Below are 24,470 nucleotides of genomic sequence, written 5' to 3' on the forward strand. Positions count from 1 at the left end.
TAAATTCCGTTGAGCATGTATGAAACATGTTTCAACGAAGAATTAGTACACATATGGGTAACATATACACACTGTTTCGTTTCCTAAAATTCTGATAGGAAAATAGGCAAACGTACCTCAAAAGGGTATCGACAATCTCATTTCATCTATGAGCGACAGATTTAGAGCCTTAATAAACCGGGTCTAGGAAAGTTGGTCGAGAACACTTCGTCGACGTAAAATTAGTCGACAACATTTGGTCGACAAACAGTTGGTCGAATGCACAATTCATCGAATGTACAATTCGTCGACGAATATTTGATCGAATGGATTTTTCGTCGACAAACTGTTATTTATCTTTAGGAAAAAGGAATTAATGGTGTCAAATGACGGATTATTTTTTTTTATTTTGTTAACTGGAATATTGTATTAAACGTATCTGAATTTATCTTTTTTCGGGGTTTTGTTAATTTTTTTTCTTAATCTTAATTATTTTTAAATTCAATGAAAAAATTGACTCCGGTGGGAGAGTAGACAGCATATATAAACCGATATTTTAATTAGTGATGTTTTACTTCTTCTTTTTGGTGTCGGAGCACTTGCGAAACAAGTCAAATTTAGGGGCACTTGCGGACAAGATGAAATATGCGAGATGCTGAGGTAAATAAATTGTTAGGGATTCGAGGCATTTCCGTACAATGTTCTCGACTGCAATAATCAGTCAATATCAATAAAAAAGTAAAGAAATCGTGAGAATAAACTTCCGTTCAAACTTTATCCAAGGCTTAGGACTGGCAATCTATAAAATTATTATTTTTTGATATGGTACAAAGAAACTAACTTTATATGTATATTGGCGTGGTTCGAAGTTTTTTTGACCATCATTATTCCCTTTGGGTCTTTGTCGACGAAAAATCCATTCGATCAAATGTTCGTCGACGAATTGTACATTCGACCAACTGTTTGTCGACCAAATGTTGTCGACTAATTTTCCGTCGACGAAGTGTTTTCGACCAACTTTCCAACACCTTAATAAACCAGGGTGAATAGGATATTTACGTCCCTTTTCAAAAATATCCCTAGTAGTCCAGGGCGCATCTGTTTTGAGAAGGACGTTGAGAGGTGACTCAATTTTTTTTGCAGAAATTGCTTGAAAATAAATCAAATAATAATATTTGAGTTATCCTCCCTCTCAAAAAGGTCGGAAACATTGTTTAAATAATCAAAATATCAAAAATTTAAGGAAAAATTCGATTTTTTTCTTCGTTTTTTGATTATAACTTTAAAAGTATTTATTTCCAAGAAAAGTTCTACTGCCATAAAAGTTGCGTAATTAAATTTCCTACAATATAGAATTGGTTGAAAATTTAAAAAATAGTCACCCTAGTTGCAAAATAGCAATAATTGCGAAAAAAACATACAAAAACAAGTATTCGCATTTTACGTTTTTCAACCATTTATACTAAACTTAGGGCCTTCATATTTCACGCAAAAAATCTTTATGATACACTAAAACAATACTGTAAATTTCATTAAGATTGGTTTAACAGATTTTGCAAAATAAATTTTGAAATCCAGCTTTCGCAAAAAAATTCATTTTTTCAAAATGTTACAGAACTGAAAATAAAGCAGATAGCAAGTTGAATTTTTTTTTGCTTATAGAAGTGTACTGTACTTTTCATTTGCAATTTTCAAAATTAAAATAGATTAATTACCACGGCGTCAGAAAATTTTTGAAATAAACAATAACTTTTGGTGCTACACGCAGGACAGCGTTGTTCTATTCACACAAGTTGATTTCCACCAAAATTTTTTCCAATCTTGATCTAATATATTATTATCTTCTTACTCTATATTTTGTTGTATTTTAATATTTTAATTCCACAAAAATCAAACTAATTTTATTATTGTTTGTGAAATATTGTTTAAACAATTGCATATGTTTAAAAATAATAAACTTTTATTATTTTAGTTAAAATATATGAACAAAGAAAGTTTTTGCTAATAAAAGTGTTATTTCAAGGGATAGAGTATGTGTTTTTATTTTGCAATAAACAAATTTATTTATTTATATCGAAATGTAATCAAAATTAAAATGTATCAATCATTATCAAAGGTCATTGGAATGCCCAATCAGAGCAAACTCTCAGCTGTCCTGCGCGTAGCACCAATAACACAGGCCAACAAAAATTTTTTTTTTATAAAACTTTTCTTACAAGTTTATGTGAATCCTATGTATTTTTTGGCGCTAAAAAAGAATCTGAAATTAGATTTTACGTATCACCCATAGTTTTTCCACAATATGGCACTGGTTTATTATACATTATAATAATTTGAAAAAGACAAAATACCGAAATACATTAAAATGATACATTATTAGAATAAAACCTTTTATCTGATTCTTATTTTGTAATATTATAGGTCTGTGCAATCATTTCAGGTGTCAATGCTTTTGTATTTTATTTCTCTTTTTTATGTAAAACTTCTGAAGTAGCTTTTTCTCCTATGCGAGACACTCTGTTGTTTCTGATGAAGTGACCAACAGTAATCACTCATTACATTGGTGTTCCAACGTCCCTGGTATCGTTTCTCCATCACCTTGATATCCTATTGGAATCGTTTGCCTTGTTCTTCACTGACATCACCCAGATTTTCAGGGAAAAAGTCAAGATGGTTATGCAAAAGGTGGATTTTGAGGCTCATTTGACATCCCAAATCTTAAATATTATCTAATATCTTAAAAACTTATCTAATAAATTAGATAATATAAGGTCGTAGTTAGGGTCTTTCACATTACCTAAAAAATTGGTTGCAACTTTTTGAATGCAATACAAGGCTTCTTTTTCCTTAGTAGTCATCTTGGTTTCAAAGGTAATTATGCAATTTTAAATTTTAACTTGTGAAAGAATGGTGTGTGATACAGCATTTTTAATATGCTTTTCGGACTCAGCACACTAAAATACATAAGATAGCGGTAATCTTATCAAAAAAGTTTTTTCATCGTTGGCCTGTGTAATTAATGTTTATTTAAAAAAATTCCTGACGCCGTGGTGTTAATCGATTTTAATTTTGCAAAATTGCAAATGAAGAATACAGTACACTTCTATATGCAAAAAAATTTTCAACTTGCTATCTGCTTTATTTTCAGTCCTGTAACATTTTGAAAAAATGAATTTTTTGTACGAAAGCTGGATTGCAAAATGTATTTAGCAAAATCTATTGAAACGATTTTAATGAAATTTACAGTATTGTTTTAGTGAATCATGAAGTTTTTCAGAGTGAAATATGATGGTCCTATGTGTATCATAAATGGTTGAAAAAGGTAAAATGCGAATAATTGTTTTTGTATGTTTTTTTCACAATTATTGCTATTTTGCAACAAGGGTGACTATTTTTTAAATTTTTAACCAATTGTATATTGTAGTAAATTTAATTACGCAACTTTTATGTTAGTACAACTTTTCTCGGAAATGAATACTTTTAAAGTTATAATCAAAAAACCAAGAAAAAAATCGAATTTTTCCCTAATTTTTTGACATTTTGATTATTTAAACAATGTTCCGGACCTTTTTGAGAGGGAGGATAACTCAAATATTATTATTTGATTTATTTTCAAGCAATTTCTACAAAAAAATTCTCTCAAAAAAATCTCTCAACGTCAAAATGTACTAATATTTTTACAGATGCGCCCTGGTATATGACTTCTCCGATGTGTGTAAAAAACCTTAAAGGATTAACTGTGTATTAAAAGTTATTAATTTCGAATGTTCTAAAAAAATTTCTTAGTTGTGTTCATTCATTTAGTCCTCATATCTGCACATTATTAACTCAGAGATAAAACTTTTATGAACTCCCACACTCATTTGCTGGCCGCTTCTAGTTTTCCTAAATTTGGGGATGATATTCTTAAGCGATAATGGAAAACATTGTCCATTTATAACCTAAAAGTTACTTGGCGATTATAATTACTAAATACTACGTCTAAATATTAGTCGGATATGTAGTGTATTGACCTCCTAATGTATTAATAACTAAAAGGTCATTTTCAAATCAAATGTTTCTATAATTAGATATCCATCACATAAAGTTAAACACCGACCAAACCTAATCAGTCTGGCCCTTTTATCTTTAATTCCTTTTCCAACAATTTTGGAGTCAACATCCCCATATATACAAAAGTAGAAGGGCTATGTTTTTATGACTACCAAGATAGGGAAATCAATGTGTTAGAGAGAGAAGTACCTTTCCAATGAGTAAGAGTGAGATAGATGCTGACGTCACAGCGATGGAATCTACCATAGTTATTTTCCGCTAGATGGCATCACCAATCCGCCATTTTTATTCCAATTCACCATTTTTATTCCATTTCAGTATTTTTATTTAAATTCGCTATTTTTATTCCAATTTTCCTTGACATTACGTCAAAGGAATCTACCATAGTTTACCTATTAGCCGCTAGATGACGCCATTTTTAGTCTATTTTTATTTAAATTCACCATTTTTATTCCAATTCGCTATTTTTATTTCAATTTGTCTTGATACAGATATTACGTTGAAGGAATCTACCATAATTCGTTCTAAATATGATCTCAAATAAAATCTCATACATAAAACAAATTGAATTCATCGATATGAAAAAGAACTTCGACTGAGTTGACAAAGACAAAATCTAGAAGGAAGATATTCAATAGAAAAAGATTGCAAATTTTCAAAGCAAAAGTCTTTTAGACTAATTCGATTGTGAAAATTATATAATATACACAAGTAAAAAATCGAACTCCTATTGGTCCAATAAAAAAATCAAATACAACAGCATGTAAAAAGGCTTTAGTATTTTCAGTCCTATTAGTCTACATGATTATTTAACAGAATAAATTGACACAGAAAAATGAAATTTACCTCTCCGTAGATACGCCACTGCTAATATGGAAAGATATATTAGAAACTTTATTTAACTTTATTTAATAGCTAAATGATATATGGAAAAATATTAGAAACTTTGCTTAATAGCAAAGCAATTAGAAGGTAATTTAAAAAATACGTCACACTAATTGATGGAGAAAATACAGTAATTAAAGACCCATCAATATAATTACTGGATTTTGATATAAAAACGAGAAAAGTAGTGAAAATATTGTATTCGAGATTTCGAGGCAGTTAAGTACATTTGGTATATTGTGAACATAGCAGTAAGGTGAGTACTATTTTTACTTTATTCTGATTTTTTATTTATATTCGTACCTTATATGCCATTTTTTCTGTTTTATTTTTCTAGTATTTCTAGATATTTTTTGCTTCTTATATATGAGAGTTTGCTTCTTTGTTCCTGAAGCTGAACTGATTTTCACGTATCCGTATATCAATTGGTCATATGTGATAGTTGTATTGCTCTTGGTACATTGTTGTCTCTTTTTTGTAAATACACTGCTTCTCCATTCATCTGGCTTTGTCCAACTTCCATAATTCTACTAAATAAACCTATATAAAAAGCATGGAAAACGAGTTGCAGCAATTCATATCTCTCGCTCTTTCTTACAATGTGTCAGAGGCATTCGATTTTATTGTGGTTACCAGCTCTTTTTCTTTTTTAATTCTTAATAAAATGATCTAATTAGTTACGTGATGGGAATAAGATATATACAAAAATATGAAAAAAATGTTTTATTTCTTTGGAATAAAATAAAAAAGCCAAGTTGGTTGACTGGTTTAAAGCTTTGCAGTGCAGGAGATTTGAACCTATGGTCTAACACTTACTTATTTTCAATGCAATTTAACAAAGCCTTAAATCACTCAACCAACGTGGCTTTGGAACTTTGCTCTAAAAAATAACGATGATATTCACATGTTACGACATTCATATTGATAATAAAAAGAAATAAATATTTTCAAATAATATTTTATTCAAAATACTGTTATTTAGAGTGTGAGCTTTGGTACACGACACCCATATAAAAAGCGTGGCTGTCCCCTCCTTCCTTCTTTCAGCCAACGTCTCCAGTCCTTTCTGTGCTGACATTCTCCATCTCGTCTTTTCTTTTAGATATATATTTTTGTATTTTTGTTTCTGTTCTGACAACAGCATTTCCTGTCTTTATTTTTTAAGTGCTTGAATTACTTCGGAGGGAATGAAGTTGCATGAAGTCTTGCATTGCAGAGTCATAATTTCTCGATTTTTTTATTTATACAGTCGAACCCGCTTATTGGAATAGCCTTCGTGCCAAGCAAAAGTATTCCTATAACAGGGATATTCTAATAACCGATCATATGTGCATAGTAAAAACGTTTTGGAACCTCAAATTTTTATTCCTTAAGCCGGGATATTCCTTTAACCGGTATTCTAATAAGCGGGTTCGACTGTATTCACAATATATTTTAGTCTGATTTTAGCTTATATTTGTAACTTTGGATATACGTAATTTTTTAGTCGAATTCTATTTATCTTTGAACCTTAATCTATCCAAAATTTCGATAAATCCTCAGCCCTATTTTTTCAAATTATTTTAATTAAACTAAAAGACTTTTGTTTAAAAAATTTGCAATATTCTTTCTATTAGAGTCCTTCCTCTATCTATCATAGGATTTTTACAGCTGTCACCGCCTTCCTTCTTTCAGCCAACGTCTCCAGTCCTTTCTGTGCTGACATTCTCCATCTCGTCTTTTCTTTTAGATATATATTTTTGTCTTTTTGTTTCTGTTCTGACTCAACAGCATTTCCTGTCTTTATTTTTGAAGTGCTTGAACCACTTCGGAGGGAATGAAGTTGTATATAGCAAAAAATAAAAGTCGTCTGTTGTTTTGTTTCTGTTGTATCTAGAGCCTTCTAGAGTTGCAGTAGATTAAAATCCTATATTTTAGTTTTTAGTATTTCTCTTAGAACTTTTTTGTTCTTTTTCTTCTGTTTTGTCCAGTGCCCAAGAGCGTTGCAGCAGATTAGAATTTTTAGTATTTTATTCATACATATTAGTTATATCTTTGCTTACATTCGTAACTTATGTATGTGTAATTTTCTCGATCGAATTACTCTAACTAAACTAAAAGACTTTTGCTTTGAATTTTTTATTAGAGACCCTTCGTTTGGATATATATGTTTTGTGTCGGTTCTATTCAGAGTCTCGTAGCGTTGCTTCAAATCTCGCAATATTTTTTCTATTTTATCGATTTTTTCGAAGAGTCAAGTTGATTATAGCAAGTTGTTATTGTTTTAGGTGGATTTAGCAAAAATAAAGCAAGGTTTCATCCATTGCAGTGGAAACGAACATCCAGCAGCCAAATTAGAAATCGTTGAAACTTAGAATAAAAAAGAGGGTAAGTGATTTTGTTTTTGTAAACCATACATATAATATAGTGAAATACGCAGCGGGTTCGAAAATCGCAATAGCGATGCATTTTTTTTTTTTTTTTTTTTTTTCTATTTCTCAATTTTTTTCGTTCTATTTTCAAAGAGAGTGAATTTTAGTATAGCAAGGTGTTATTGAGAGTTTTGCTCCGAATTACATTTTTTGCATCGAAATTTTACAACATATTTCTATTCGAGAGCCTCCTATTAGATATGTTTTTTGTCTTTTTTGTGTTTTCTACAGCCGGTTCGAAAATCGCACTAGCAATGCATTTCTTTTTCGATTTTTTCGAAGAGAGTGAATTTTAGTATAGCAAATTGTTATTGTTTTAGGTGGATTCAGCAAGAAATAAGCAAGGTTTCATCCATTGCAGTGGAAACGAACATCCAGCAGCCAAATTCAAAATCGTTGAAACTTAGAATAAAAAAAGGGTAAGTGATTTTGTTTTTTTTTTAACCATACATATAATATAGTGAAATACGCAGCGGGTTCGAAAATCGCACTAGCGATGCATTTTTTTTTTTTTTTCTATTTCTCAATTTTTTTCGTTCTATTTTCAAAGAGAGTGAATTTTAGTATAGCAAGGTGTTATTGAGAGTTTTGCTTCGAATTACATTTTTTTGCATCGAAATTTTACAACATATTTCTATTCGAGAGCCTCCTATTAGATATGTTTTTTGTCTTTTTGTGTGTTTTCTACAGCCGGTTCGAAAATCGCACTAGCAATGCATTTCTTTTTCGATTTTTTCGAAGAGAGTGAATTTTAGTATAGCAAATTGTTATTGTTTTAGGTGGATTTAGCAAGAAATAAGCAAGGTTTCATCCATTGCAGTGGAAACGAACATCCAGCAGCCAAATTCAAAATCGTTGAAACTTAGAATAAAAAAAAAGGGTAAGTGATTTTGTTTTTTTTTTTTTAACCATACATATAATATAGTGAAATACTTAAGCAGCGGGTTCGAAAATCGCACTAGCGATGCATTTTTTTTCTATTTTTCGATTTTTTTCGTTCTATTTTCAAAGAGAGTTAATTGTAGTATAGCAAGTTGTTATTGAGAGTTTTGCTCCGAATTACATTTTTTGCATCGAAATTTTACAACATATTTCTATTAGAGAGCCTCCTATTAGATATGTTTTTTGTCTTTTTTGTGTTTTCTACAGCCGGTTCGAAAATCGCAGTAGCGATGCATTTTTTTTTTTCAATTTATTCGAAGAGAGTGAATTTTAGTATAGCAAGTTGTTATTGTTTTAGGTGGATTTAGCAAGAAATAAGCAAGGTTTCATCCATTGCAGTGGAAACGAACATCCAGCAGCCAAATTCGAAATCGTTGAAACTTAACTTAACTAATCGTTGAATAAAAAAGAGGGTAAGTGATTTTGTTTTTTTATAAGCCATACAATATAATATTGAAATGATTAAGGAAATAGTTAAGCAGTCGGATAATCTATTATTAACTATTAAAAGACTTCGTAAAATAATTTTTGATAAATTTACTCAAAATGATGCTAAAGTATGGTTAAAGCGATTAAATGCACATATTTGCAAATGTAATAATTTAATTAAAGCTAAAAAATTACCCATTGGAACTGCTAAAAAATTACAATCAAACGTAGGACATTTTAAACATTTTCGAAGAATAATTTTAAATTTTAATAGACGTGTTGGTCTAGGACTTAATTCAAAATTACGAAATAGAGTAAAATGGGAAAATGTCGCTTCAAGTTTTGCAAGTCGGATTAAGACAGGGGTTATAATAAATTTATATCATAAGGATGTAGGACCGTTTTTGAATGATGCTTTTACCATATTTAAACAAAAAGTTAAAACTGTTTTGAAATCTAATAGAGTACTTAAAGTCAACACTACTTTGTGGGGGGAATTTATTAAAAAGACAGGTGATAGTGAGAGTTTAGATTTGATACATTTTAGCACTAAAAATGTCATTATAGATAGTTATTCAACCGATTTACACATTTGGTTTAGCGAAAATGTTAAAGATATAATTTTTAAAAAAATGTCTGAGTTTGCAGAAAAAGGTTCAGGTGCCGCTCTCTCTAAAGTAATCTCATTAGAAGTTAACATCAATAAAGTCGAAATTGGGAACGGATCATCGTACATTAAACTTCCTGAACAAATTCAAAAGCGTCGAGCATGTATAAATATCAAAAATTACGATCAAAATTGCTTTTATTGGGCGATTATTAGCTCTCTTTATCCAGCTAAAATACATACAGAACGTACATCGGCATATCCATATTACAGTACGGCGTTGAAAACGGAGGACTTGGAAGCTCCAATGCCTTTAAGTCATATTACAAAATTTGAAAAAATAAATACTATATCAGTGAATGTTTATGCTTTGGAATTAAACCAAGTTAAGGAAAAACAATTTTACGAAGTAGTACCTGCTAGACTTACACAAAACAAGCTTGATAGACATGTAAATTTGCTTCTAATTCAGGATAAATATTTTCCAAAGTTAAATGATTACGACGCTCCTCCTAGTGACGATGAAAATATTGAAATAAAATATCATTATTGCTGGATTAAAGATATGTCTAGGTTGTTAAGTTCTCAGTTAAGTAAAAACTCAAATAAAAAATATATTTGTGATCGCTGCATGAATTATTTTTACAGCGGGAATAAACTTGCGGAGCACGAAGAGTTCTGCAGAGACATAAACAAATGTAAAATGACTGTTCCCAAATACGATCATGTTGCTTTTAGAAATTTCACATACAAACAAACCACTCCCTTTATCATATATGCTGATTTTGAATGTCAGTTACATAATTTTACAGATTCTAATGTAAAACTGAGCAAAACAGCAAAATACCAAAAGCATGTACCTTATAGTGCAGGCTATTACTTTAAATGTGCTTACGATGACGGCTTATCATATTTTCGAAGCTACAGAGGTGAAAATTGCATGGAGTGGTTTGCAAAAGAAATGGCTGAAATATCCAAATTTTTCGATTCTAAAATAAAATCAATTGTACCTATGGTTAAAAAGCCTAGTACAAGTAAGGCAACTGTCTGTCATATTTGTGAGAAACGCTTTTTAGCTACAGATATAATTGTGGTAGATCATGATCATTTTACCGGAGAGGTAAGAGGATTTGCACACCAAGCATGCAATTTAAACTTCAGAAAGGTGTTTGTTGTGCCAGTAGCCTTCCATAATTTTAGTGGATATGACTCACATTTCATGATTATCGATTTATGCAAACATGGGCACCTGAGCTTACTTCCTATTAATAAAGAAAAATATATTTCTTTTACTCTACATTCAGATGAGCATAAAATTAGACTAAGATTTATCGATACTATGAGATTTATGGGAGCTTCACTCGATGAATTAGCATCACTTTTAGATACTTCAGAGAAGAAGATTTTAAAACAAGAATTTTACAGTTTAGATGATAATGCATTTAATTTATTAACTTGCAAAGGAGTATTTTGCTATGATTATGTTGATAGTTTGGAAAAATTAGAGGAAACTTCTTTACCTACAATTAGTCATTTTTATAATAAATTATGTGATGAACATATTAGCGAACAGAAGTATGCTCATGCGCAGAAAGTTTGGTCTACATTTGAATGTAAAAATTTGGGAGAGTATAGCGATTTGTACTTAAAAACAGATATTTTGCTTCTGGCTGATGTATTTGAACAATTTAGACAAAAATGTAGGGATACGTACCATTTAGATCCTGCGTGGTATTATACCATACCAGGTTATACATGGGACTGTATGCTTAGGTATACAAAATGTAGATTAGAGTTATTAAAAGATGTGGATATGATTTTGTTTATTGAAAAAGGCATAAGAGGCGGAATATCTGTGTGTAGTAACCGATTTTCGGAAGCTAACAATAAGTACATGTCGACATATGACCCCACACAGCCCTCTAAGTACATCATGTATTTAGATGTAAATAATCTCTATGGTTGGGCTATGAGTGAATATTTACCCTTTGGAGGATTTAAGTGGATTGAAGATGTAACCAAATTTGGTGTAGCATCTAAATCCACTAAACTTCCCAAGGGGCATATTGATATTATGTCAATTCCGAATGCTGCGAAGGAGGGCTATTTCTTTCAAGTTGACTTAGAGTATCCACTTGAATTACACGACAAACATAAAGATTTTCCATTTGCTGCCGAACACCGCATTCCTCCCGGTTCAAAACTACCAAAATTATTGCCAACTCTTTTTAATAAGTCAAAATATATTATTCATTATAGAAATTTAAAGCAGGCTTTATCTAACGGATTAATTTTAACTAAAATACATAAAGTTTTGAAATTTAATCAATCTGCATGGCTGCGGCCCTATATTGAGTTAAATACTAACTTACGGGCTGCATCTAAGAGCAGTTTTGAGAAAAATCTCTATAAAATGATGAACAATGCTGTGTTTGGTAAGACCATGGAGAATATAAGGAGGCATAGAACTGTAAAAATATGTAAAAATTGGAATGGAAGGTATGGAGCCAAAAACTTGATTGCAAGTATTCGGTTTCACAGTCGTACTATCTTTAGTGAAAACCTGGTGGCCATCGAACTAACCAAATCAGTAGTGTGTTTTAATAAGCCTCTGTATATAGGTGCAGCAATCCTAGACATATCAAAATTATGTATGTATGATTTTCATTACTCCTTCATGCTTCCAACGATGGGAGAAGAAAATTGTATGTTATTGTACATGGATACAGATAGCTTCATCTATGAATTACAGTGTTTAGATGCATATAAGGAGGTTTTAAAGGCACACAACTCTAAATTCGATACATCTGACTATTCGGAAAATAACCCGTACATGATAGAACGGTTAAATAAAAAAATCCCCGGTCTAATGAAGGATGAAGCTAATGGAAAAATTATTACAAATTTTATTGGTCTAAGATCAAAAATGTATACATTTAAATTACAAACAACTGATGAAGAGAGAGAAAAAGAGAGAGAACGTTTAAAACTGAAACTAAACAAGGAACAAATTGATTGTGGTATTCAAAATTTAGGTATAACCAAAAAAGCAAAAGGTGTAAAATATAATGTAGTCAAAAATATAATCACATTTGAAGATTTTGAAAATTGTTTAAAAGAATACAAAATTAAAAGCACAAACCAAAGGTGTATTCGGTCATATCAACATTCAGTATTCAGCATAGAGCAAACAAAAACGGCCCTAAGTCCTTATGATGATAAACGATATTTAATACCAGAATCCTTTAAGACGCTTCCCTGGGGACATTGTGATATACCATAATTTTTTAGCAAAAATATAATCGCTTTAAGACGCTGAGGGCATTTACTTGGATATTAAAAATGTGTATGGCTGGTGAAAAGACACAATCACTTTTCCTCAGTAATTTTTAATAAAATGACTATTGTACAATATTATTTTTTCATTATCCTTTTGTAAATATATTACGAAAATAAAACAGAAGTGTTAAATACATAATATTTATTAACAAATAAAGTTATTCAAGTCATTTACAACTTTAATTTTATAATAATATACATAGTCTCTCATAGCATGGCTTAACAAAGTATCTGCTGGAGAAATTTCACAAAACGCAGTCATAGCTTCAAACGGACCACATAAACTAGTATCTGTACAAAAATTCTGTTGCAAAAAATATACAACATTTGTATAATATGCATGAAAGTTTAAATTTTCCAACAACGATATGCGATGAGTCACTATACTGTGGTGTACTTGTAGAATTTGCGTAACATCATTTTCATCTAAATAGTATTCCACACCATGTTTTTCAATAACAAGGAACTTGATTGAATCCAACACCAATTGTCGTATCTTGCAGTAGTCTCCACACTGAAACTCGACAGGATCAAACTCGTCTGCATAGAAAAAATCATTCATCTTTTGTGAAAATAGGTTAATTATGTCACTCCACTCAAATTTGTCTATACTAATTCTTCGACCGTCGAATAATTCTTCTTTTATGGCATGTTGACATAAAATGACGGATGCCGTAAACTGTCTAGCTGGAGATAGACCAACTTTAATTATGTAACTATCTAGTGGAAATGAGGCTTCTAACAAGTAGTATGGTTCATTCTTCGCAGCTTCTTCGAATTTTGCTAAAACTTGGTCTAGTTCGGCACCATAATTGATTTCACTTGATGAATCATCGAATACCACAATAGAACTTGATGAAGTATAACCACTATCTTGAGAACTCATGTTGAAGAGCGAGGTGAACTAACTGAGAGCGAGGTTGCTGAGCGGTCTTTTATATTGCGTCCCTCCTCTTCAAGGTTGCATTCGCATTAAAAAGTACTAAACCACATCTTTATTATTAATCCAACTATTATGTTTACTATCGAGACCCAGCCATTGAACATACATCTTATTTCCGCGTCTGTGCAATACTTTTTCAATTAAGTAAATGTCTGTATTTTTTGTTTTCTGTAATTCTTCTTCGTAGAATCCTCCTCTAATAGGCGCTCCAGTAATATCTTCAATCAAATATGTTGTGGGATTTGTTATTTTAATTTCAGTAATTTTAAATAGTTCTGTTGTCCAATTTGGCTTATATCCCTTATCAAAAAGGTGTTTATTTTTACTAATACGCACCATATCACCAACTTTCAATTTTCTTGTACCTGATATTTTCAAGTGAGTGTAATATTTTCGTAAGATTTCTTTTTCGTTAGATTTATTAACATCAATAGGTCTAAGTCGAATTTTGCTGTGTTTCGTGTTATTGTAGTCTTTTGTAATTTGAGGCAATGTATCTATCCATTTGTAAGTACCATTAAGACTGAAATACTTGTAAAGTTTTTCCTTCAATGTTCGAATAATTCGTTCACATATGGCTGCTTTTTTAACACTAAAGGTATTATAGTGATTAATACCATGTTTTCTTATGAGGTTTTGAAACTTGGAATTGAAAAATTCTGTACCTTGGTCTGTTTGTAAATTTTTCGGAACTCGTTGAGTTTGATTTAAAATATCTGCAAACGTCTTTGTTATTTCCTCCCCTGTTTTTGTCTTTAATGGTCGAGTCCACACAAATTTTGAAAAACAGTCAATTACGACAAGAATGAGCTTGTAAGATTTATTTTGATTGGCATAGGATCTCATCTCAGCAATATCCATTTGCCATAAATCATCTAGTCCTTTAATGACGGTTCGTCGACGAGGATAATTTTTTCGTGCTGGTTTATGTAATTCGTTGACCAATTGTTGTTTTTCTTTAGACATTACGAATTTAAACTTAAGACGATTGTCCCATGAAGTAATGTTATCTACTGCGTTCTGTAATGTAGGTTACATTTGATTTATTAAGTATTTTCGATGGAAAATTATTTTTCAGGACAACATTTGATTTATTCTCTTGTTAGTCTTATTTACTGTCAAGGTATTTTCTGTAGCTTTTTGTAGATTCAATGCCTTGTTAATCCTATCTACTGTCACGGTATTTTCTCCAACAGATTCTTGTTTTATTGCATTCTGGATACTTACTGCTTTTTGTAAATCATTCATTTCTTTTGTTAAATCAGATATTTTCAAGACAGCCAGTTTATTTGCATCAGATAACTCATTATTTTTTTTATTAAAATTGCTTTCAATCTTCCCGATGGAGTTTTGAAAGTCAGAAATTTTTTGTTCAAGTTGAGTATCTTTTGAACTATATTCTTTTTGCATCAAGGTAATCTCTTTTCGCAGAAAATTTTTTATATTTGCAATGTGGTCATCTACATATTTCTTGTTGGAAAGATGTATACCTGATACAGGAGGATCTCGTTTAATATCCTTATTTACTGCATGTATCTGGTTTTGTAAATCTAAAATGGATTGTTTGAAGCCTTCACGCAGCTTTTGAATAGCTTGTTCATTAGAACGATAATGATGACGACCAAACTTATCAACACTCATGTTGGAAATGATGTCTAATCTGACCTAACATTAATATATAATATCTGCTTCACGTAATTCGTTGATAATGGCAACAATTTCGTTACTATGGGATGTGTTTCCTGCTTCTTGGGAAGCAATCAACAATTCGAGTCTATCACATAGTTCATTTGGATCATCCCAATATACATATTCAATAGGATTATCGTTGTAAATCAAATGAGAAGCATCGATGAACCCTGATCCTTTGGAGGTAGATGAAGTTGCTGTCGATGATGAACGAGTTGCTTTTACTACTTCTAAAGGCGATTTCTTTGATGTAGTAGACCGAGTTTTCGGTGGTGAACGAGTCGCTTTCTCTTGACCTTCGAGAGACAGTTTCTTTAATCTAGTAGATTTAATTTTCGGTGATTGCTTCTTTGCTTTTTTAGGTTTAAACAACGGTTTGACAATATTAAGATATTTTTCTGCAGTTGCACCGTTAAGATGGCCTATGGAATTGTGATGAACTAAATCTTCATTTTCATGATTCGTTGATACTGTATCGGAAAAAACATCGTCATCGCTATCTTCTTTTTTCACCTCTTCTTCTGATTTCATCTCTTCCTTTTTGACGTGTTTAAGCTTCTTATTAATAGCATGATGTGAAGATTGTGCAATATCTTTTAGTGGTTTAGTTATGGGTTCAAAGAGTTTATTTAGCGTCTCGTCTTGTTCTGTCCTACCTAGCTTTAATGCCAAATACTTTTTGCGAATGACTCGAGCTAATTCAGCAACTTTACGCTTGCGTGCAGCTACCTCTTTGTCTAACATGTTGTTATGGAATGCGTGTATTTCGATCATAACTACAATTTTATAAACTTGTCGAAGCCTAAACGATATCGTCCGTTAGAAATATCGAAATCCTTAACAATTACGAACGTGCCATACCTATCCTGCCAACATTCAGAACAAATTTTTTTAAATTGAACAAATGTCATGTCAGGTGAGACGTGATCATCAAAGACGTGTTTTAAATTGAGCTCATCCTGTTTAAACAATACAATAAGGTTGGCATTATCACGCAGGAGTTGTTTGCCTGCTCGACTGTATGATTGACATATGTATGCACAATCGATATCTTTATGTCTTCCCATGCAGTAATATTCACGTATTGTTTGTTGTGGATCCGTAGATACGTCATCAAATATGAATACTGAGTTGGGTTTAGCTTCGTCAGGACTTATTACGGCATCATTGTCTTTAAATGGAAAATAACCAACCTCTTTCACAGATTCCAACACTTCCTTCAAAAACTGATACTTGGGTTGAAACAACGATTTTGAATATACGTAAACATTTTTGAATTTAGCGCCATTTAGATCAAACAGTAATGCTAGCATAGCATTCGTTTTTCCACATCCACTTGGGCCACATACGATAGCACGAAAAGAATGTGGTAGCAATACACCATGTTTACTGATTCTTGCCACGTTATCGACAAAATCCAAGTTCTCCACTGCTAGTGTCTTATCTTGTTGAATGACCTTCATATTGTGATTAAGATGTATTTTATACGCTTGGTTATATAAAGAAATTTTTCAAGAAGCGATTCATTTCAATGTTAGTCGTTCAAGGTGAAGGAGTGTTGAATTCTCTGATCAACAATATACCGTTTGAATTGCATGCCCCTGGTTACCAGTATCTAGGACCTGGAACTAAATTACAGAAACGTCTAGCTCGTGGAGATCCAGGGATAAATCCATTAGATCGAGCTGCGAGAGATCATGATATTGCATATTCTCATAGTAATTCATTGAAAGATAGACATAAAGCAGATTGGGTATTGGAAAACAAAGCGTGGGAACGAGTTACAGCAAACGACGCATCTTTGAGTGAAAAAGCCACTGCCTGGTTGACTACTACAGCAATGAAAGTTAAACGAAAACTAGGTATGGGTATGAAACGTGGTAAAGGTGTTGGTTCATTTAAGCGACACGTGCTACAACCAATTATCAGAACGTTGAAACGAACTCCTCCATCACCAAATTTGCGTAAATCAGCTCTAGTTGCACTTGCAGCAGCTAGAACAGCCGTGAAGAATATAGGTGGGAAAAGAAATGTACGAGTTCCAAGAATCATTCCATTCGAATCAAAATCTGGTGGTATTTTACCTTTAATTCCCATCTTTGCAGGCTTATCAGCTCTTGGTAGTTTGGCTGGTGGTGCAAGTGCCATCGCAAAGACTGTAATTGATTCAAAGAATGCTCAAAAGAAACTAGAAGAGGACAAACGTCATAATAAAGCTATGGAGCATCTAGGCAAAGGATTATACCTTCGAAAAAACGCTAAAGGAGGCTTTGGATTATATTTAAAAAAGTCAAAAAACTACCGCTGAAGCTACCTAATAGACCTTTAACCAATGTGGACTTGAATAAATTTGTTAAACTACTTAAAATTCCAAATTTTCGTGGTGTGTTTATGAGAGATAATTTACCTCGTTACCCTCGTAAACATGAATGTGCTATAATTAATCTCGACATTTCAACAAACCCTGGTACACATTGGGTAGCTTACAGAAAGATAAACAAAGACATAGAGTATTTTGATTCATATGGTTGCTTGAAGCCACCTCAAGAACTAGTTTCCTATTTGAATGGTGGAAGAATTGCATATAATAACGATCAATATCAAAGTTATAACCAAATAAACTGTGGACATTTGTGCTTAAAGTTTCTGTATAATGGAAAATATAAGCGCTGATGTCTGGTATGAATTACCACAAGATATTCGCCATGCACTAGAATATTATTTACCTTGCAAGAAAGACTATAAGAAACACGTATGGTGCGATGTTTGTGGGACGATGGAAAGTGTATGTGTATTTTGTAGAATACCGTATTATGAACAAAATATAAATAAAACAAGAAAAACATGTAACATTATTCTAAGAAAAATAAAGAAATGTTTAACATATTTTAGTATTTAACTTACTGCACCTTTTTACCTCCTATCAGTCATGTCTCGATTATTGACCCTAACAAGTACTACAAACGAGTTTTCGTTTACTCCTCAAGTGCCTCTTGTGCTTGATCCGCTACGGCAGTATTATGTAGCAGTGTTGGGATTTCATACATTTAATTCAATTCCAAACATTGATGGTGAAAAGTTTTATTTCTATGAGCAGAATGATCGTACAAAGTTGCGTTATATCGAAATTCCATCAGGATCTTATGAAATTACCGATATCGAAGCATACATTCGAAATAAATTAATGGGTATATACAATTCGGTTCAGGAGTTCACTTTAAAACCGAACAACAATACGCTTAAATGTGAAATTTTCTGTCAAGATCATACCATTACTTTCGAGAAAGAAGATAGTCTTGGTAAATTATTGGGTTTCTCCTCAAATAGAGTGTTAAAATCAGGAAAAATGCATTCTTCGGACCAACCTGTAAATATTATAAAAGTATCAAGTCTGCTATTTGAATGCAACATTACTGAAGGAGCCTTCTACGAAGACAGACCTGTACACACCATTCTGCATTTTCCGATAAATGTTGATCCAGGTTTTTCTATTGATGAACGTCCTCATAACCCTATATACATACCAATAAGCAGCAGTATACGTGAAATTACCAAAATTACTGTTAGTATAGTCGATCAGGAATTAAGACCTGTCAATTTTAGAGGAGAGAAAAGTACGCTCCATTTGGATTTTAAGGAAACGATATAAATGGGTTTAATTATAAAACAAAACTCTACAAGTCAATATCCATTAGTCTCACACAGATCCTGCATGCGACGTGACGTGTCTGCCGCCAATAAAGCCTTTCTTGTTGCCATTGGATTAAAGCTGAAAGATGTCAAAACGTCAATACATTCGACGGGGGGTTCAACAGCAGGAGCCTCAACCTCATATTTTCGATCTTTACCAAAAACCTCTGTTCGATAATACTATTAGAAAAGAAGAATTTCGGACATATACACCATACATCAAATCATTTAATAATAGTGACGTTGTCGAATTTATCATAAATCAATCAGATGCATTTTTTGGGATACACGAAACGCTGTTGGAAATTAAAGGAAGTATAGAGAAAGTAGGTGATGGCGTGGTTTCTCTTGCACCGAATGTTGGAGCTTTCTTGTTTGATACATGTACGTATATCCAAAGTTCACATGATATGGAAATAGTTAGAGACCCAGGTGTAGTTAGCACTATTCGCAGTTTGTTATGTTATACTCCTGAAGATTCCAAGTTTCTCAGTACTGCAGGATGGAACTATCCGAATAATCCACATATATCGGGAGACAACTTTAGTCTACTGATTCCGATAAAACATATATTCAACATTTTCAACGACTACAATAAATTAACCTATGGCCGTCAAGTGTTTCGATTTGTTCGAGCACGCAATGATAGAGACTGTATTCTAGTGAAAGAACCTAATGCTACAACAACAACAACAGTATCTTTAACTGTTTCCAGCATGGAACTCAAGGTCAAGCATGTCTTTCCCAATGATGATATGAAAATTGAATTAATGACTCCGATTAAGAATAATGTGCCGATAACTATACCTTTCCGTAAATGGGAGCTCAATGAACTACCTTCACTTACGTCAGGATCTCGACGCGAGATATGGAGTGTAAAGACAACTTCATCTGTTGAACGTCCACGCTATGTCATTGTGGCTTTTCAAACTTCTAAACGAGATGACATACACGCTGATCCAACATTATTTGATCACATTAGAATGTCCAGCGTGCGATTAGTTATTAATGGAGAATACTGGCCTAACGAGAGAATGCAATTGGATTTTGCAAAAAATGACTATGCTATAGCTCACTATAACTATACGGAATTCTTTCCTAGTTATACTCTTTCCTCAACAAAACATCCCATCTTAGATTATGCTGCTTTCAAGAAATATGCCTTATTTGTTTTTGACTGTTCCAAGCAGGATGATACGTCATTCAGATCAGGAACCGTTGATGTTAAACTGGAAATCGAAGCAGATGAAGGTTTTCCGGCAGGCACTCGAGCCTACTGTTTAATTGTTCACGACAGCCTACTCGAATACTTTCCTCTAACAGAAGTTATCAAAAATATTATTTAAGTAGGTTTAAAGAGTACGTCACTCAGTATCAATCATCACGCTTAATCATGAGGATTGCTCTAGTTGACATACAGGGATTTATGGTAGATAGATTGTTTATACCCAAGGAACTCAGCATTGAAATTGGTTTTAAACGACATCATTACATATTTACGTCTCCGCAACCGTTTACTTCATTAACTAATCAAGATAAGAAGACAGTATTCTTCTTGGAGAAAAACGTGCATGGCATTCGGTATTCCAATGGTGATGTGGAATATTCCAAAATAAATCAAATACTAGAATCCAAGTTATTGTATGCTGCCGATTACATTTACGTTCGAGGAGAACAAAAAGCAGAGTTTTTACGACAGAAATGTAATATGATTGGAATTCTTCCTGCTATTATTGATGTCTGCAAATTTGATTACACACCTTGCGTTTGTAAATTTGCTCCTGATGCAAACCCCTGTCACGCCAATGGAGTGTTTTTATGTACCGAAAGAAATGTGGATCGACTACGCCAATGGTTTTGTAATACGATATTACCTGTATAATTATGTTTTATAATAAAAATGTATAGAAAACTATTGACTTTTAATTAAAACTCCTTTTTTACTCATCAATTTTTATATTACGTGTCAAATCCTCTATTTACAATTTTTTTTAAAAATAATTTTTAAAATTAAGATAAATACAGGCATTAAAATTAAACATGTCAATGCGAATATATTATTAATTTCATTTTTCATGTTTCCGCTGGTGGTGTTATCGTCCATGGTTGAATATGTCCTAGTGGATATGTTCTATCGCTAATATGTAGGTTCTCTAATTGTTTGATAATTTTTCTTAAATCCTGATATACTTTAATATCGTTCTGTAACTCAATGAGTTTATCTTGAAACTGTTCAACTTTATGTCTGTACTCACTCAAAGACATGACGCTACTAACAAATTTGTTTCAGTAAAGATACATATCTAAAGTCTTTATGATATGATGTTTAATTTTTCTATTGCACCATCGCTTAAACATAAATTATGTTACGGTCGTAGATAAAATATAGTATGCAACTCGTAAAGCTTAGATTTCTTCACGTGACTGGTTTAAATAACATATTATTTTATGGTCGTAGATAAAATATAGTATGCAACTCGTAACGGTTAGTTTATGGATTAAATAACATATTTGATACTCCCCACACCTTTAACGTATGACAATCTCCAATCAGACCAATGCTAACGACATGTCACCATCGCTTAAACATACTAAATTATCGGTCGTAGATAAAATATAGTATGCAACACGTAGAGCTTAGATTTCTGCACGTGACTAGCTTAAATAACATATTATGTAAAAGAAGAAGAATAGACAGTTGACAAAAAGAAGAAGAGCGTGGCGACTAGCACAGAACGGAAAATTGTTTTATTTTTAATTTATTTACTATTTTAATTTAAAAATAGCGCCAACTAGCGGATAATAGCTAAACTATGGTAGATTTCTTCGACGTAATGTCAAGGCAAATTGGAATAAAAATGGCGAATTGGAATAAAAATGGCGAATTGGAATAAAAATGGCGAATTGGAATAAAAATGGCGGATTGGAATAAAAATGGCGAATTGGTGGCGCCATCTAGCGGAAAATAACTATGGTAGATTCCATCGCTGTGACGTCAGCATCTATCTCACTCTTACTCATTGGAAAGGTACTTCTCTCTCTAACACATTGATTTCCCTATCTTGGTAGTCATAAAAACATAGCCCTTCTACTTACAAACAGTCGCTTGTTTATGTTTTAATTGCATTTTGGAATTATAATTAACTGGTTATAGTTATATTGCGCATTAAAAAATACCTATACTAAATTTACAATCAAGATGCAGTAGAAATAAACAAACCAAGACACGCTAAATACTACTAAGAGCACTCCCGAATTATAATTTACAATGTATATATATTGTAAATCCCAAATCATAATTTCCAAAGTTTATACATTGTAAATTATGATTCGGGAGTTCTCCTAGTAGCATTTAACGTGTCTTGGTTTGTTTATTTCTACTGTATCTTGATTGTAAATTTAGTATAATATAGTATTGCAATACCACTGCGTAGATTTTTTTGAAGATATTCTTCTTTAGCGGCGAATCGATTGAGGGTAAAATTTAATTGATCCGCGCGCATGCACACACCGACAGTATGGTATTAGTCGTTATACGGGCTCTGATTGGGTGTTGAAATTTTGAAATGATCTGTCAATAATAATTGTTCAATATGGAGGTTATCGGTTAACAAAAATATTGTATAATATTAGTTTTTATTGATGTGTGGACAGAAATAAAATCAAATTTATAATTATAGTGACTTTTTAAATAGTTTTGAAAAGCCGCAGGTACGTAATTCTAAATGTTTCAGTTGGAAATACCTAATAGTTTCAATACCTATCTATTTGGAAAATGTAAACAAAATAATGTAGTTACCTATTAGTAGGCAATGCTTTAATTTACATAATCTGATTACGAACAAACTTTCTACAAATCTTCATCTCATATATCGTTTTCTTACTCTATATTTTGTTGTATTTTATTTCGACAAAAATCAAACTAATAATTTTATTAAATTCATATAAATTTATGGTGTAAACGTTTAATTTGTGTATATTCCCACATGACGTATACGCGAATGTGGTGCAGTTTGAAATGCCGTCAACTTTCGTACGGCGCGGTAGACGTGAAGTGGGTTCCAAGTAAGCCCCAAGAAGCCCCCAAGAAGCCCCAAGTAAGTTATTATTTTTTTATTTTTTTTTATAGATTTTATGATTGTAAGTATATTATTATATAATTTTTGAAGATATTCTTCTTTTTTGAAAGTGGTAGATAAGAAAGTTAGTTTGATTTTTAAATAAAATAAGTACAAATAACCTTTTAAGTATATTTACTTCGTTTAAATTACCTATTATATAATAGAAGAATATCTTCTTACGTGCGTACAAAGTACACACACATTATTTTTTAAAAACACCGAGGCTGTGCCTTGGTTATTTACAACTATATTAAATTTACAATCAAGATGCAGTAGAAATAAACAAACCAAGACACTTTAAATTCTACTAGGAGCACTCCCGAATCATAATTTACAATGTATAAACTTTGGAAATCATGATTTGGGATTTACAATGAATATGCATTGTAAATTATGATTCGGGAGTGCTCCCAGTAGCATTTAATGTGTCTTGGTTTGTTTATTTCTACTGCATCTTGATTGTAAATTTAGTATAGTCACAAAATATTTAGGGTACATTCCATGTCAAATCACTCAGGCAAAAAATTTTGGATCTCCGATTTGTCTGAAAATTGGTATATAGCTTCTGCGAGACGTAAAAATAAGATATTTAAGGTCAAAAATCTTCTTCTTCTTTTTTTCTCAAAATGTTGTTTTATGCGATTTTACAGTGATTTGGTGTTTATTTAAAAAAAATTGCATTTTCTGTCGTAAAGTATCAATGAAAAACATAATATTTTAATACAAAGGACTCAAAAATGTCATTATATGGCAATATAACAAGTTATTTTGAATCAAAACAAGTTTTTGATCAAATTTTATAGTGTAAAAAACGTTAAAATACCGTTTTTTACATTTTCCTCCATTTCCAAAATACGTCATCTTCGATTTGGCTGAAAATTTGCCCACAGATAGCCAAAAGATAGGACTCTAAGTGGTTAGAAGGATTTGAATTATATTACAATACCAAAAAAGTTACATGCAGTAATATCAGACTCAAAAGTATATATATTAGTCCAGTCGGGATAGCATTTGACCTTGAATGCCGAGCTGCCCAAAATTTTATTTTTCTGATCTTTAGGGGAGTCAATAGTAACCAAAATTTAAAATGACGAATGAATTCCTCCGTTACGTTAGCCGCCATCTTGATTTTAAAGGAGAACCTGTTTTGCTCAATATCTCCGCCATTTGTAACTTTTCGACAAAAATGGTAGGAACTGAAATTGTTCCAAATAAATCGTATTTACAATTATTACAATTTCTTTTTAACAATTTTTGTCGTGAGATCGATATTTTCGAGTTAATTGTACTTACAGTAGACGCCTATATTTTTGACTATAATATTGCATGTAACATTTTTGGTATTGTAATATAATTCAAATCCTTCTCACCATTTAAAGTCC

At 32.0% G+C, this 24,470-nt stretch overlaps 2 protein-coding genes across 2 annotated transcripts; both read left to right on the forward strand.

Annotated features, from left to right (window-relative positions):
* The first annotated feature begins 7,658 nt into the window (after window positions 1–7,658).
* Window positions 7,659–12,815, forward strand: LOC126885310 (uncharacterized). The gene is made up of 2 exons (XM_050651826.1): window positions 7,659–7,747; window positions 8,569–12,815. Exon 2 carries the CDS (start codon window positions 8,729–8,731, stop codon window positions 12,587–12,589), a length of 3,861 nt encoding a protein of 1,286 aa, XP_050507783.1. The 5' UTR covers window positions 7,659–7,747; window positions 8,569–8,728; the 3' UTR covers window positions 12,590–12,815.
* A 6,238-nt stretch (window positions 12,816–19,053) lies between these two features.
* On the forward strand, window positions 19,054–20,313 carry LOC126885595 (uncharacterized). Its single transcript, XM_050652194.1, has one exon. It carries the CDS (start codon window positions 19,054–19,056, stop codon window positions 20,311–20,313), a length of 1,260 nt encoding a protein of 419 aa, XP_050508151.1.
* Window positions 20,314–24,470: the final 4,157 nt, after the last annotated feature.

This window comes from Diabrotica virgifera, chromosome 5, assembly GCF_917563875.1.
Source record: "Diabrotica virgifera virgifera chromosome 5, PGI_DIABVI_V3a".
Classification (NCBI taxonomy): domain Eukaryota; kingdom Metazoa; phylum Arthropoda; class Insecta; order Coleoptera; family Chrysomelidae; genus Diabrotica; species Diabrotica virgifera.

Excerpts from the sequence above, each read along its gene's own strand:
- LOC126885310 (XM_050651826.1), top strand. The coding sequence starts at position 8,729 with ATGATTAAGGAAATAGTTAAGCAGTCGGATAATCTATTATTAACTATT.
- LOC126885595 (XM_050652194.1), top strand. The coding sequence starts at position 19,054 with ATGTCAAAACGTCAATACATTCGACGGGGGGTTCAACAGCAGGAGCCT.